General features: G+C 43.8%; 1 protein-coding gene across 1 annotated transcript in view; it reads left to right on the top strand.

Annotated features, from left to right (window-relative positions):
* The window catches only part of GLP2R (glucagon like peptide 2 receptor), a 506,477-nt gene that overhangs the window by 100,000 nt on the left and 390,382 nt on the right, over window positions 1-16,095 (top strand). Inside the window, exon 3 of the mRNA XM_073660266.1 lies at window positions 10,635-10,739. Within this exon, the coding sequence (XP_073516367.1) occupies window positions 10,635-10,739 (105 nt within the window). The remainder of the gene's footprint in view (window positions 1-10,634; window positions 10,740-16,095) is intronic.

The raw sequence follows: 16,095 nt of genomic DNA, 5'->3' as shown, positions 1-16,095 counted from the left end.
TTATTATTTGCTATATTTTTTTATTATATATATATTATATATTGTAATAACTCTTTTATTTACTATATTATATTTTATTAGACTTTATTATCTATCGGATTTTTTACTGTATTATATTTATTGTATATTACATTATTTATTATATTATTTTTTACATTATTATTTAATATATTTTTATTAAATGTTATTATATTTTATTATTATTTAATATTTTTTATTATATTATATTCAATATATTAGTTATATAATTTGATTTAATATTATCATTATTTATTATATTATATGTTTTATTATTTATTATATTTTATTATTATTTAATATTTTTTATTATATTATATTCAATATATTTGTTATATAATTTTATTTAATATTATCATTATTTATTATATTATATCTTTTTAGTATTTACTATATTTGTAATATTATATTTATTTTATATTTTTTGTTATATATAGATTTTTACTTTATTATTTTTTATTATATGATATTTATTATTAAGTTATATATTTTTATTATATTAATTATTATATCATTTTATTAGACATTATCATTATTTATTATATTATTTATTATGTGACTTTGACAACAGCACATACATCTGGGAATGTAGCACGATCCCTAACGGTGGTAAATGCCAAAAATTAAAAACCGGCATCTTCTCTAGCCAAGAACTCCAGTCTGAAATGCCAAAAATATTTGGCGTACGTCAAGCATCCACATGGGAATTGTTTCCAGCCGAAACATCAGCCCACTCTGCCCAAGATGAACCTAAGGTCCTTGTAGAGGGAGCACCTTTTGGTGAAGGTCTACCATCATTCTTGTAGCTTCAGTTAGTCACATCTCTCCACAACCTCACGAGCGCCGGTTTAGAGGCTTTACTCCACCTATTTGGGTCACTGATGATCAGTTTTACAGAAGGACCATCTCACAATTGACGTTGGGTCTGAAGATGGGTCTGAAGCCCACTCTGCCCAAGATGAACCTGAGGTCCTTGTAGAGGGAGCACCTTTTGGTGAAGGTCTACCATCATTCTTGTAGCTTCAGTTAGTCACATCTCTCCACAACCTCACGAGCGCCGGTTTAGAGGCTTTACTCCACCTATTTGGGTCACTGATGATCAGTTTTACAGAAGGACCATCTCACAATTGACGTTGGGTCTGAAGATGGGTCTGAAGCCCACTCTGCCCAAGATGAACCTGAGGTCCTTGTAGAGGGAGCACCTTTTGGTGAAGGTCTACCATCATTCTTGTAGCTTCAGTTAGTCACATCTCTCCACAACCTCACGAGCGCCGGTTTAGAGGCTTTACTCCACCTATTTGGGTCACTGATGATCAGTTTTACAGAAGGACCATCTCACAATTGACGTTGGGTCTGAAGATGGGTCTGAAGCCCACTCTGCCCAAGATGAACCTGAGGTCCTTGTAGAGGGAGCACCTTTTGGTGAAGGTGTACCATCATTCTTGTAGCTTCAGTTAGTCACATCTCTCCACAACCTCACGAGCGCAGGTTTAGAGGCTTTACTCCACCTATTTGGGTCACTGATGATCAGTTTTACAGAAGGACCATCTTACAATTGACGTTGGGTCTGAAGATGGGTCTGAAGCCCACTCTGCCCAAGATGAACCTAAGGTCCTTATAAGAGGGAGCACCTTTTGGTGAAGGTCTGCCATCATTCTTGTAGCTTCAGTTAGTCACATCTCTCCACAACCTCACGAGCGCAGGTTTAGAGGCTTTACTCCACCTATTTGGGTCACTGATGATCAGTTTTACAGAAAGACCATCTCACAATTGACGTTGGGTTTGAAGATGGGTAACGTCCACTCCTCAACCCTACCTTGTCCATAAAAAGAAGGGAAGAGGTCTTTGGCCATCAATGTTTGTAGCTCCCTTGCCCTCTCAGCTGTGGTAATTTGCTACCGAAAAGACCATTTTCTCCAAGAAGCTCGGAGGGGGGGTTCACAAAGTTTTCTCAATACCAGTGGTAAATCCCACATCGAGATGAGATTGATCCAAACTAGTCAAAGTTTCCGAAAAGCCAGGAGAAAACTTTATCATCGAAGTGCAACGTGGAGCGGGGCCGTAGCCGTGGGCGAGGTACTCGTCTCTTACGCCCCAACACATGAAGGTGGGGATCCTGGCTGGATGTCTGGACCTGTGCTATGGGGGCGCTACGCCCTTGCAGGCAGTATGTTACCGATGATTACCGAGGACCAGATGTTGAGGACTTCAATGAGGGAGACCACCAGTCAAAAATAAACTTTTCAGGGCCTAAGGTCTGTCGTGGCTGTAAATCATGAAAAACCTCGGGACCCTGGAATTTCCTTACATTTGGTCAATTTTGGGCCGGCCCCATCTCTCCACTGAATGATAATTGCATGACTCTGCTGACTCGCCCTCTAATGGTAATGAGATAACTGTTGAACCTACCCTCTGATTATGACACGACTTTTGACCCCGCCCTTTGATAATGAGATGACCCTGCTGACCCCACGCTCTAGTGATAATGAGATGACCCTTCTGACCCCACCCGCTGATGAGGTGACCTTGCCCTCTAATGGTAATGAGATGACTGTTAATGATATGACATTGCTGACCCCACCCTCTGATAATCAGTTGCCCCTATTGACCTCAGTGATAATGAGATGCCCCTGCCCTCTGATAATGAGATTACCCTGCTGACCACTCCCTCTAATGATAATATGATGACTGCTGACCACACCTTCTAGTGATAATGAGATGACCCTGCTGACCTCACCCTCTGATAATGAGATGACCCTGCTGACTGTTAACCCTGTCCTCTGATAATGACACAACTGTTGAACCCGCCCTCTGATAGTAAAATGACCCTGCTGACCCCACCCTCTAGTGATAATGAAATGACCCTGCTGACCCTGTTTTATGAAAATTAGATGACCCTGCTCACCTTGACCTCTAAGGATAATGGAATGACTGGTGATCCTGCCCTCTAATGATGAGATGACTCTGCTGTCCCCACTCTCTAATGACAGTAAGATGACTGTTGACCCTTCCTTCTAATGATAATGAGGTGACTCTTCTGATGACACCCTTTAATGATAATGAAATGACCCTGCTGACCCCACCCTCTAATAATGACAAGACTCTGCTGACACCGCCTTCTGATGATAATGAGATAACTCTGCTGACTCTGCCCTCTAATAATAAAGAGATGACTCTGCAAACCCTGTCCTTTACTGAGAATGAAATGACTCTGCTGATCCCACCCTCTAATGATCATGAGCTGACTCTGCTGACCACACCTTGTAATAATAATGAGGTGACTCTGCTGTTCCCTCCCTCTACTGATAATGAGATGACTCTGTTGACCCCGACCTCTAATCACAATGAGGTGACTCTGCTGATCCCGCCCTCTAATGATAATGAGGTGACTCTGCTGATCCCACCCTCTAATGATAATGAGATGAGTCTGCTGATCCCGCTCTCTACTGATAATGAGATGACTCTGCTGACCCCGACCTCTAATGATAATGAGGTGACTCTGCTGATCCCACCCTCTAATGATAATGAGGTGACTCTGCTGACCCTGCCCTCTAATGATAATGAGGTGACTCTGCTGATCCCGCCCTCTAATGATAATGAGGTGACTCTGCTGATCCCACCCTCTAATGATAATGAGATGAGTCTGCTGATCCCGCTCTCTACTGATAATGAGATGACTCTGCTGACCCCGACCTCTAATGATAATGAGGTGACTCTGCTGACCACACACGCTAATGATAATGAGGTGACTCTGCTGACCCCACCCTCTAATGATAATGAGGTGACTCTGCTGACCCCGACCTCTAATGATAATGAGGTGACTCTGCTGACCACACTGGCTAATGATAATGAGGTGACTCTGCTGATCCCACCCTCTAATGATAATGAGATGAGTCTGCTGATCCCGCTCTCTACTGATAATGAGGTGACTCTGCTGACCCCACCCTCTACTGATAATAAGACGGCTCTGCTGACCCCACCCTCTACTGATAATGAGATGACTCTGCTGACCCCGACCTCTAATGATAATAAGATGACTCTGCTGACCCCACTGGCTAATGATAATGAGGTGACTCTGCTGATCCCACCCTCTAATGATAATGAGATGATTCTGCTAACCTCACCCTCTTATGATATTGAGATGGGTCTGCTAACTCTAATGATAATGAGGTGACTCTGCTGATGTCACCCTCTACTGATAATGGGATGGCGGCTGACAATGCCCTCTACTGATAATGAGATGATTCTCCTGACCCCAACCTCTAATGATAATGAGATGACTCTGCTGACCACACCCTCTAATGATAATGAGATGACTCTGCTGACCACACCCTCTAATGATAATGAGGTGACTCTGCTGATGTCACCCTCTACTGATAATGGGATGGCGGCTGACAATGCCCTCTACTGATAATGAGATGATTCTCCTGACCCCAACCTCTAATGATAATGAGATGACTCTGCTGACCACACCCTCTAATGATAATGAGGTGACTCTGCTGATGTCATCCTCTACTGATAATGGGATGACTCTGCTGATGTCTCCCCCTAATAATAATGAGATAACTGTTCACCCCACCCTCTGATAACGAGATGACTTTTATGACCCTGCCCTCTAATGATAATGAGATGACTCTGCTGACCCCACCCTCTAATGATAATGAGATGACTCTGCTGACCCCACTCTCTAATAATGAGATGACTCTGCTGACCCTGCCCTCTAATGATAATGAGATGACTCTGCTGACCCCACTCTCTAATAATGAGATGACTCTGCTGACCCTGCCCTCTAATGATAATGAGATGACTCTGCTGACCCCGCCCTCTAATGATAATGAGATGACTCTGCTGACCCTGCCCTCTAATGATAATGAGATGACTCTGCTGACCCCGCCCTCTAATGATAATGAGATGACCCTACTGACCCCACATTCTAGTGATAATGAGATGACCCTGCTGATCCCGCTCTCTAATGATAATGAGATGACCCTGCTGACCCCGACCTCTAATGATAATGAGATAACTCTGCTGACCCAGCCTTCTAGTGATAATGAGATGACCCTGCTGACCATCGCCCTCTAATGATAATGAGATGACCCTGCTGACTCCACCATTAAGGATAATGAGATGACTCTGCTGACCCAGCCTTCTAGTGATAATGAGATGACCCTGCTGACCCCGCCCTGTAATGATAATGAGATGACCCTGCTGACCCCGCCCTGTAATGATAATGAGATGACTCTGCTGACACCACACATCTTCTACACACGGCTCACACAAAAGGACAACATTTCAGAAAACATCACAGAAAAGAAACCTATTTTGCATCAGTATTTTGCACCTGTGCTGCCCCCGCCTTTATCACGGGGGTCTGCTGCATCCCGCTTGGGCATTGGTAATCTGCCCTGGTGTTGGTAAGGCTGGTTTTCTTTTCTGTGATGTTTTCTTCTACCTCTGTCCATCTAAGGTTCCCCCGAGCTGGAGAGATTCCATGCTATGAAGTTTCCTTCAGACTCTGAAGCTCAGGATCCGGAGTTATTGACTGAAGCATCGGTAGTGGGGGGATTTATGGGTCCAGTCGGCGGAGAGGAGACTGGTGAGGAGTCAGTGATAACGAGGATGTTATTACTGGATCAGAGTTTTACGACCCCTCAGTATCCAGAAATAATAATAACTGGAGACTCCGGGAAGATTAGGCTGAAGAACAGAGCAAACAAGTAGAAGCAGCCGCATTATCACTTCTCTCATCCTCTTCCTCCTCCTCTACTGCAAATATTTAGTTGTGTCCTCTTTTCATTACTTTCTTCTTCCTCTGCAATTTCTTCTTCATCTCTCTGTTATTCCTTTTTTCTCTTTTTTTATTCTCATTTATTCATTCTCTTTACTTTTTTCCTCGTCTTCTACATCCTCTATTTCTGTTTCCTCCTATTTCTTATCATCCTCCTCTTTCTCTACTTCTGATTTTTGTTACTACATCACTTCTTCCTTTCCTTCTTTTTTTTTTCTTCATAATGTTTTTGTCCTCCTTTTTTCTCCTCTACTTCCTTCTCTTCTTCTTCTCCTTTTTTCTCTTCTTTGACTTTTGACTAATCTTTCTTCTTCTCCTTCTTCTGCTTCCTCTTTCCTCTGTACTTTTTCCTCCACTTCTACTTCTCTTCCTTCCAGCCTCCTCTTCCTCCCTTTTCTTCTCCATCCTTCTTCTCATCTAAATCTTTCTTCTTATTATTATTTCTCTCACCATTTCTCCTCTCCTTTCTTGTTCTACCCTTTCTTTCCTCTTCTCTTTCTTTTCTTATTATTTCTCTCACCATTTCTCCTCTCCTTTTTTGTTCTACCCTTCCTTTCCTCTTCTCTTTCTTCTTCTTATTAATTCTCTCATCATTTCTCCTCTCCTTTCTTGTTCTACCCTTTCTTTCCTCTTCTCTTTCTTCTTCTTATTAATTCTCTCATCATTTCTCCTCTCCTTTCTTGTTCTACCCTTTCTTTCCTCTTCTCTTTCTTTTCTTATTATTTCTCTCATCATTTCTCCTCTCCTTTCTTGTTCTACCCTTTCTTTCCTCTTCTCTTTCTTTTCTTATTATTTCTCTCATCATTTCTCCTCTCCTTTCTTGTTCTACCCTTTCTTTCCTCTTCTCTTTCTTTTCTTATTATTTCTCTCATCATTTCTCCTCTCCTTTCTTGTTCTACCCTTTCTTTCCTCTTCTCTTTCTTCTTCTTATTTCTCTCACCATTTCTCCTCTCCTTTTTTGTTCTACCCTTCCTTTCCTCTTCTCTTTCTTTTCTTATTATTTCTCTCACCATTTCTCCTCCCCTTTCTTGTTCTACCCTTCCTTTCCTCTTCTCTTTCTTTTCTTATTATTTCTCTCATCATTTCTCCTCTCCTTTCTTGTTCTACCCTTCCTTTCCTCTTCTCTTTCTTTTCTTATTATTTCTCTCATCATTTCTCCTCTCCTTTCTTGTTCTACCCTTTCTTTCCTCTTCTCTTTCTTTTCTTATTATTTCTCTCATCATTTCTCCTCTCCTTTCTTGTTCTACCCTTTCTTTCCTCTTCTCTTTCTTTTCTTATTATTTCTCTCATCATTTCTCCTCTCCTTTCTTGTTCTACCCTTTCTTTCCTCTTCTCTTTCTTCTTCTTATTTCTCTCACCATTTCTCCTCTCCTTTTTTGTTCTACCCTTCCTTTCCTCTTCTCTTTCTTTTCTTATTATTTCTCTCACCATTTCTCCTCCCCTTTCTTGTTCTACCCTTCCTTTCCTCTTCTCTTTCTTTTCTTATTATTTCTCTCACCATTTCTCCTCCCCTTTCTTGTTCTACCCTTCCTTTCCTCTTCTCTTTCTTTTCTTATTATTTCTCTCATCATTTCTCCTCTCCTTTCTTGTTCTACCCTTCCTTTCCTCTTCTCTTTCTTTTCTTATTATTTCTCTCATCATTTCTCCTCTCCTTTCTTGTTCTACCCTTTCTTTCCTCTTCTCTTTCTTCTTCTTATTTCTCTCACCATTTCTCCTCTCCTTTTTTGTTCTACCCTTCCTTTCCTCTTCTCTTTCTTTTCTTATTATTTCTCTCACCATTTCTCCTCTCCTTTTTTGTTCTACCCTTCCTTTCCTCTTCTCTTTCTTCTTCTTCTTATTTCTCTCATCATTTCTCCTCCCCTTTCTTGTTCTACCCTTTCTTTCCTCTTCTCTTTCTTTTCTTATTATTTCTCTCATCATTTCTCCTCTCCTTTCTTGTTCTACCCTTTCTTTCCTCTTCTCTTTCTTTTCTTATTATTTCTCTCATCATTTCTCCTCTCCTTTCTTGTTCTACCCTTTCTTTCCTCTTCTCTTTCTTTTCTTATTATTTCTCTCATCATTTCTCCTCTCCTTTCTTGTTCTACCATTTCTTTCCTCTTCTCTTTCTTCTTCTTATTTCTCTCACCATTTCTCCTCTCCTTTTTTGTTCTACCCTTCCTTTCCTCTTCTCTTTCTTCTTCTTCTTATTTCTCTCATCATTTCTCCTCCCCTTTCTTGTTCTACCCTTTCTTTCCTCTTCTCTTTCTTTTCTTATTATTTCTCTCATCATTTCTCCTCTCTTTTCTTGTTCTACCCTTTCTTTCCTCTTCTCTTTCTTCTTCTTATTTCTCTCACCATTTCTCCTCTCCTTTCTTGTTCTACCCTTTCTTTCCTCTTCTCTTTCTTCTTCTTCTTATTTCTCTCATCATTTCTCCTCCCCTTTCTTGTTCTACCCTTTCTTTCCTCTTCTCTTTCTTTTCTTATTATTTCTCTCATCATTTCTCCTCTCCTTTCTTGTTCTACCCTTCCTTTCCTCTTCTCTTTCTTCTTCTTATTAATTCTCTCACCATTTCTCCTCTCCTTTTTTGTTCTACCCTTTCTTTCCTCTTCTCTTTCTTTTCTTATTATTTCTCTCATCATTTCTCCTCTCCTTTCTTGTTCTACCCTTTCTTTCCTCTTCTCTTTCTTTTCTTATTATTTCTCTCATCATTTCTCCTCTCCTTTCTTGTTCTACCCTTTCTTTCCTCTTCTCTTTCTTTTCTTATTATTTCTCTCACCATTTCTCCTCTCCTTTTTTGTTCTACCCTTCCTTTCCTCTTCTCTTTCTTCTTCTTATTATTTCTCTCATCATTTCTCCTCTCCTTTCTTGTTCTACCCTTTCTTTCCTCTTCTCTTTCTTCTTCTTATTTCTCTCATCATTTCTCCTCTCCTTTCTTGTTCTACCCTTTCTTTCCTCTTCTCTTTCTTCTTCTTATTTCTCTCATCATTTCTCCTCTCCTTTCTTGTTCTACCCTTTCTTTCCTCTTCTCTTTCTTTTCTTATTATTTCTCTCATCATTTCTCCTCTCCTTTCTTGTTCTACCCTTCCTTTCCTCTTCTCTTTCTTCTTCTTATTATTTCTCTCATCATTTCTCCTCTCCTTTCTTGTTCTACCCTTTCTTTCCTCTTCTCTTTCTTCTTCTTATTTCTCTCACCATTTCTCCTCTCCTTTTTTGTTCTACCCTTCCTTTCCTCTTCTCTTTCTTCTTATTCTCCCTCTTTCTCCTCTACTTGCTTTCTTCTCCTACTTCTCAATCTTTTCTCTTTCTTATCTTCTACCCCTTTTTCTCATCATTTCTTCTTTATTTTTGTTGTTTCTCATCTTCTTCTTCTTCCTCCTCTTTTTCCCTTTAATCTCCATCCTTCTCCTCGTCATTTCTTATTGTTCTCCATCTTCCTTTTTCTCCCCATCTTCCTCCTTCTCTATTTCCTTCATCTCTTACTTGTCTTTCTGATTTCTTTCTAAGTTTTCCCTTTCCTTTTGTTTTTAACATCTTTACATTTATTTCTGCCCTCTTCTCTCTTTTTTTGTCCTTTGACTTCAGATTTGTCTTTTTTTCAGACCTTTTCCTTTATATTCTACACCTTTGCTCCTCCTTTTTCCTCCTGCTACTATTTTTTGCTCATCTTTTCACTTCTTTCCCTTTTTCTCGCTCTTCTTTTCCTTTTCTACTTCTTCCCTTACTCTTTTCTCCACTTCCTCTTCTTTTTTCTTTATCTTCTCTTCCTTTCTCTTCCTCTTATACATTTTTTTTCACTTTTTTCTTTCTCTTCATTCTTTGCTCCCTCTTCCTGATTTTTATTTCTTCTCCTCTTCTTGCCCTTCCTCTATTTCATCCTTTTCTTCATCATATTTCTTTTACTTCCGTTTCCCGTCCATTTTTTTATTCTTTTTCCTCTTCTTCCCTTCTCCTCCTCAGCTCCTTAATCTTCTTCCCTTCTACTTCTTTTCTTCTTTCTCTTCCCCTTCTTTCCTTCTATTCCTTATCATCCTTCTCATCTTCTTTCCTTCTCTTTCCTTCTTTCTCCTCTTCCTTCCTTTCCTCTTCTCTACTTTTCTCCTCCTCTTTTTCCTTCTCTTCCTCTTTCCTTCTCATTCTCTTCTTCCATTTTTTCCTCTTCTTTACTTCTTTCTCATCTTCCTTCTCTTTCTCTTCTTCCTTCTCATAGTCTTCTTTCTTTCCCTTTTTCCTTCTCTTCCTCTTCTTTCCTTCTCTTCTTTCTTTTCTTCCTCGTCTTTCCCTCTTTTTCTCTTCTTCCTTCTTTCCTCTTCTTTACTTTTCTTCCTCTTCTTTCTCTTTTTCTTTCATCCCTCTTCTTTCCCTCTCTCTCTTCTCTTCCTCTTATTATTTTCTCTTCTCTTCCTCTTCTTTCCTTCTCCTCTTCTTCTATTCCTCTTCTTACCCTCTCATTCTCTTCTTAATTTTCTTCTTCCTTCTCTTCCTCTTCTTTCCTCTTTCTCTTCTGCCTTCTCTTTTTCCTTCTTTCCTCTTTTTTCCCTCTCTTCCTCTTCTCATCCTCTTCTCTTCCTCTTCTTTCCTTCTCCTCTTCTTCTCTTCCTCTTCCTCCCTTCTCCTTCTCTTTTCCTTCTTTCCTCTTCTTTCTCTCTCTTTCTCTTTCACTTCTTTCCTTATCCTCTTTATCTTCTTCCTCTTCTTCATCTTCTTCCTCTTCTCTCCTTCACTACACACATGCCCGCAGTGACCTTTCTGTCTTGTGACCTCACTAGTGTCCTGTGTTTTGCAGCATCTCGGTTTACAGCGGGTGATGACATCATTGTTGCTGAAGCTTTCTGTTCTCTTCTCTTCCAGGAGTTTTCTGTAACGGGACATTCGATAAGTTCGTTTGTTGGCCGTCGTCTCCCCCGGGGAACGTGTCCGTACCGTGTCCGTGGTACCTCCCGATGATGCAAGAAGGTAACGAGGAGAAGCAGCCGGTCCTGTTATATGTATGGTCACAGCTATCCGGGTCCAGGCTCTATATGGCGGTGGTTGTTTGCACCGTGTGGCTATTATTTGGCAAGGTATCACAATTGTCAGATACTATATGGCGGTGGTTATCAGGCACTGTATGGCGGTGGTTATCAGACACTGTATGGCGGTGGTTATCAGGCACTATATGGCGGTGGTTATCAGGCACTATATGGCGGTGGTTGTCAGGCACTGTATGGCGGTGGTTATCAGACACTGTATGGCGGTGGTTATCAGACACTATATGGCGGTGGTTATCAGGCACTATATGGCGGTGGTTATCAGGCACTATATGGCGGTGGTTATCAGGCACTCTATGGTGGTGGTTATCAGGCACTCTATGGCGGTGGTTATCAGGCACTGTATGGCGGTGGTTATCAGGCACTGTATGGCGGTGGTTATCAGGCACTGTATGGCGGTGGTTATCAGGCACTATATGGCGGTGGTTATCAGGCACTGTATGGCGGTAGTTATCAGGCACTATATGGCGGTGGTTATCAGGCACTATATGGCGGTGGTTATCAGGCACTGTATGGCGGTGGTTATCGGGCACTATATGGCGGTGGTTATCAGGCACTGTATGGCGGTGGTTATCGGGCACTATATGGCGGTGGTTATCAGACACTGTATGGCGGTGGTTATCAGGCACTGTATGGCGGTGGTTATCAGGCACTATATGGCGGTGGTTATCAGGCACTATATGGCGGTGGTTATCGGGCACTATATGGCGGTGGTTATCAGGCACTATATGGCATGGTTATCAGGCACTATATAGCGGTGGTTATCAGGCACTATATGGCGGTGGTTATCGGGCACTATATGGCGGTGGTTATCAGGCACTATATGGCATGGTTATCAGGCACTGTATGGCGGTGGTTATCAGGCACTATATGGCGGTGGTTATCGGGCACTATATGGCGGTGGTTATCAGGCACTATATGGCGGTGGTTATCAGACACTCTATGGCGGTGGTTATCAGGCACTATATGGCGGTGGTTATCAGACACTATATGGCGGTGGTTATCAGGCACTATATGGCGGTGGTTATCAGGCACTGTATGGCGGTGGTTGTCAGGCACTGTATGGCGGTGGTTATCAGACACTATATGGCAGTGATTATCAGGCACTGTATGGCGGTGGTTGTCAGGCACTGTATGGCGGTGGTTATCAGGCACTGTATGGCTGTGGTTATCAGGCACTGTATGGCTGTGGTTATCAGGCACTATATGGCGGTGGTTATCAGGCACTATATGGCGGTGGTTATCAGACACTATATGGCGGTGGTTATCAGGCACTATATGGCGGTGGTTATCAGGAACTATGTGGCGGTGGTTATCAGGCACTATATGGCGGTGGTTATCAGGCACTGTATGACGGTGGTTATCAGGCACTCTATGGCGGTGGTTATCAGGCACTCTATGGCAGTGGTTATCAGGCACTGTATGGCGGTGGTTATCAGGCACTATATGGCGGTGGTTATCAGGCACTCTATGGCTGTGGTTATCAGACACTATATGGCGGTGGTTATCAGGCACTATATGGCGGTGATTATCAGGCACTGTATGGCGGTGGTTATCAGGCACTATATGGCGGTGGTTATCAGGCACTGTATGGCGGTTATCAGGCACTATATGGCGGTGGTTATCAGGCACTATATGGCGGTGGTTATCAGGCACTATATTGCGGTGGTTATCAGGCACTATATGGCGGTGGTTATCAGGCACTATATGGCGGTGGTTATCAGACACTATATGGCGGTGGTTATCAGGCACTGTATGGCGGTGGTTATCAGGCACTATATTGCAGTGGTTATCAGGCACTATATGGCGATGCTTATCAGGCACTATATGGCGGTGGTTATCAGGCACTGTATGGCGGTGGTTATCAGGCACTATATTGCAGTGGTTATCAGGCACTATATGGCGGTGGTTATCAGGCACTGTATGGCGGTGGTTATCAGGCACTCTATGACGGTGGTTATCAGGCACTGTATGGCGGTGGTTATCAGGCACTATATGGCGGTGGTTATCAGGCACTATATGGCGGTGGTTATCAGGCACTCTATGGCGGTGGTTATCAGGCACTATATGGCGGTGGTTATCAGACACTATATGGCGGTGGTTATCAGGCACTGTATGGCGGTGGTTATCAGGCACTCTATGGCGGTGGTTATCAGGCACTGTATGGCGGTGGTTATCAGGCACTGTATGGCGGTGGTTATCAGGCACTATATGGCGGTGGTTATCAGGCACTGTATGGCGGTGGTTATCAGGCACTCTATGGCGGTGGTTATCAGGCACTCTATGGCGGTGGTTATCAGGCACTATATGGCGGTGGTTATCAGGCACTGTATGGCGGTGGTTATCAGGCACTGTATGGCGGTGGTTATCAGGCACTGTATGGCGGTGGTTATCAGACACTGTATGGCGGTGGTTATCAGACACTATATGGCGGTGGTTATCAGGCACTGTATGGCGGTGGTTATCAGGCACTGTATGGCGGTGGTTATCAGGCACTGTATGGCGGTGGTTATCAGGCACTATATGGCGGTGGTTATCAGGCACTATATGGCGGTGGTTATCAGGCACTGTATGGCGGTGGTTATCAGGCACTATATGGCGGTGGTTGTCAGGCACTGTATGGCGGTGGTTATCAGACACTGTATGGCGGTGGTTATCAGACACTATATGGCGGTGGTTATCAGGCACTATATGGCGGTGGTTATCAGGCACTATATGGCGGTGGTTATCAGGCACTCTATGGTGGTGGTTATCAGGCACTCTATGGCGGTGGTTATCAGGCACTGTATGGCGGTGGTTATCAGGCACTGTATGGCGGTGGTTATCAGGCACTGTATGGCGGTGGTTATCAGGCACTATATGGCGGTGGTTATCAGGCACTGTATGGCGGTAGTTATCAGGCACTATATGGCGGTGGTTATCAGGCACTATATGGCGGTGGTTATCAGGCACTGTATGGCGGTGGTTATCGGGCACTATATGGCGGTGGTTATCAGGCACTGTATGGCGGTGGTTATCGGGCACTATATGGCGGTGGTTATCAGACACTGTATGGCGGTGGTTATCAGGCACTGTATGGCGGTGGTTATCAGGCACTATATGGCGGTGGTTATAAGGCACTATATGGCGGTGGTTATCGGGCACTATATGGCGGTGGTTATCAGGCACTATATGGCATGGTTATCAGGCACTATATAGCGGTGGTTATCAGGCACTATATGGCGGTGGTTATCGGGCACTATATGGCGGTGGTTATCAGGCACTATATGGCATGGTTATCAGGCACTGTATGGCGGTGGTTATCAGGCACTATATGGCGGTGGTTATCGGGCACTATATGGCGGTGGTTATCAGGCACTATATGGCGGTGGTTATCAGACACTCTATGGCGGTGGTTATCAGGCACTATATGGCGGTGGTTATCAGACACTATATGGCGGTGGTTATCAGGCACTATATGGCGGTGGTTATCAGGCACTGTATGGCGGTGGTTGTCAGGCACTGTATGGCGGTGGTTATCAGACACTATATGGCAGTGATTATCAGGCACTGTATGGCGGTGGTTGTCAGGCACTGTATGGCGGTGGTTATCAGGCACTGTATGGCTGTGGTTATCAGGCACTGTATGGCTGTGGTTATCAGGCACTATATGGCGGTGGTTATCAGGCACTATATGGCGGTGGTTATCAGACACTATATGGCGGTGGTTATCAGGCACTATATGGCGGTGGTTATCAGGAACTATGTGGCGGTGGTTATCAGGCACTATATGGCGGTGGTTATCAGGCACTGTATGACGGTGGTTATCAGGCACTCTATGGCGGTGGTTATCAGGCACTCTATGGCAGTGGTTATCAGGCACTGTATGGCGGTGGTTATCAGGCACTATATGGCGGTGGTTATCAGGCACTCTATGGCTGTGGTTATCAGACACTATATGGCGGTGGTTATCAGGCACTATATGGCGGTGATTATCAGGCACTGTATGGCGGTGGTTATCAGGCACTATATGGCGGTGGTTATCAGGCACTGTATGGCGGTTATCAGGCACTATATGGCGGTGGTTATCAGGCACTATATGGCGGTGGTTATCAGGCACTATATTGCGGTGGTTATCAGGCACTATATGGCGGTGGTTATCAGGCACTATATGGCGGTGGTTATCAGACACTATATGGCGGTGGTTATCAGGCACTGTATGGCGGTGGTTATCAGGCACTATATTGCAGTGGTTATCAGGCACTATATGGCGATGCTTATCAGGCACTATATGGCGGTGGTTATCAGGCACTGTATGGCGGTGGTTATCAGGCACTATATTGCAGTGGTTATCAGGCACTATATGGCGATGCTTATCAGGCACTATATGGCGGTGGTTATCAGGCACTATATGGCGGTGGTTATCAGGCACTGTATGGCGGTGGTTATCAGGCACTCTATGACGGTGGTTATCAGGCACTGTATGGCGGTGGTTATCAGGCACTATATGGCGGTGGTTATCAGGCACTATATGGCGGTGGTTATCAGGCACTCTATGGCGGTGGTTATCAGGCACTATATGGCGGTGGTTATCAGACACTATATGGCGGTGGTTATCAGGCACTGTATGGCGGTGGTTATCAGGCACTCTATGGCGGTGGTTATCAGGCACTGTATGGCGGTGGTTATCAGGCACTGTATGGCGGTGGTTATCAGGCACTATATGGCGGTGGTTATCAGGCACTGTATGGCGGTGGTTATCAGGCACTCTATGGCGGTGGTTATCAGGCACTATATGGCGGTGGTTATCAGGCACTGTATGGCGGTGGTTATCAGGCACTGTATGGCGGTGGTTATCAGGCACTGTATGGCGGTGGTTATCAGACACTGTATGGCGGTGGTTATCAGACACTATATGGCGGTGGTTATCAGGCACTGTATGGCGGTGGTTATCAGGCACTGTATGGCGGTGGTTATCAGGCACTGTATGGCGGTGGTTATCAGGCACTATATGGCGGTGGTTATCAGGCACTATATGGCGGTGGTTATCAGGCACTGTATGGCGGTGGTTATCAGGCACTGTATGGCGGTGGTTATCAGGCACTATATGGCGGTGGTTATCAGGCACTATATGGCGGTGGTTATCAGGCACTATATTGCGGTGGTTATCAGGCACTATATGGCGGTGGTTATCAGGCACTATATGGCGGTGGTTATCAGACACTATATGGCGGTGGTTATCAGGCACTGTATGGCGGTGGTTATCAGGCACTGTATGGCGGTGGTTATCAGGCACTGTATGG

Source organism: Phyllobates terribilis, unplaced genomic scaffold (genome assembly GCF_046119375.1).
Source record: "Phyllobates terribilis strain yellow unplaced genomic scaffold, ASM4611937v1 Scaffold_25__1_contigs__length_18738178, whole genome shotgun sequence".
NCBI lineage: Eukaryota > Metazoa > Chordata > Amphibia > Anura > Dendrobatidae > Phyllobates > Phyllobates terribilis.
Note: the sequence above shows the minus strand (reverse complement) of the source record. Positions and strands in the feature narration are given on the sequence as shown.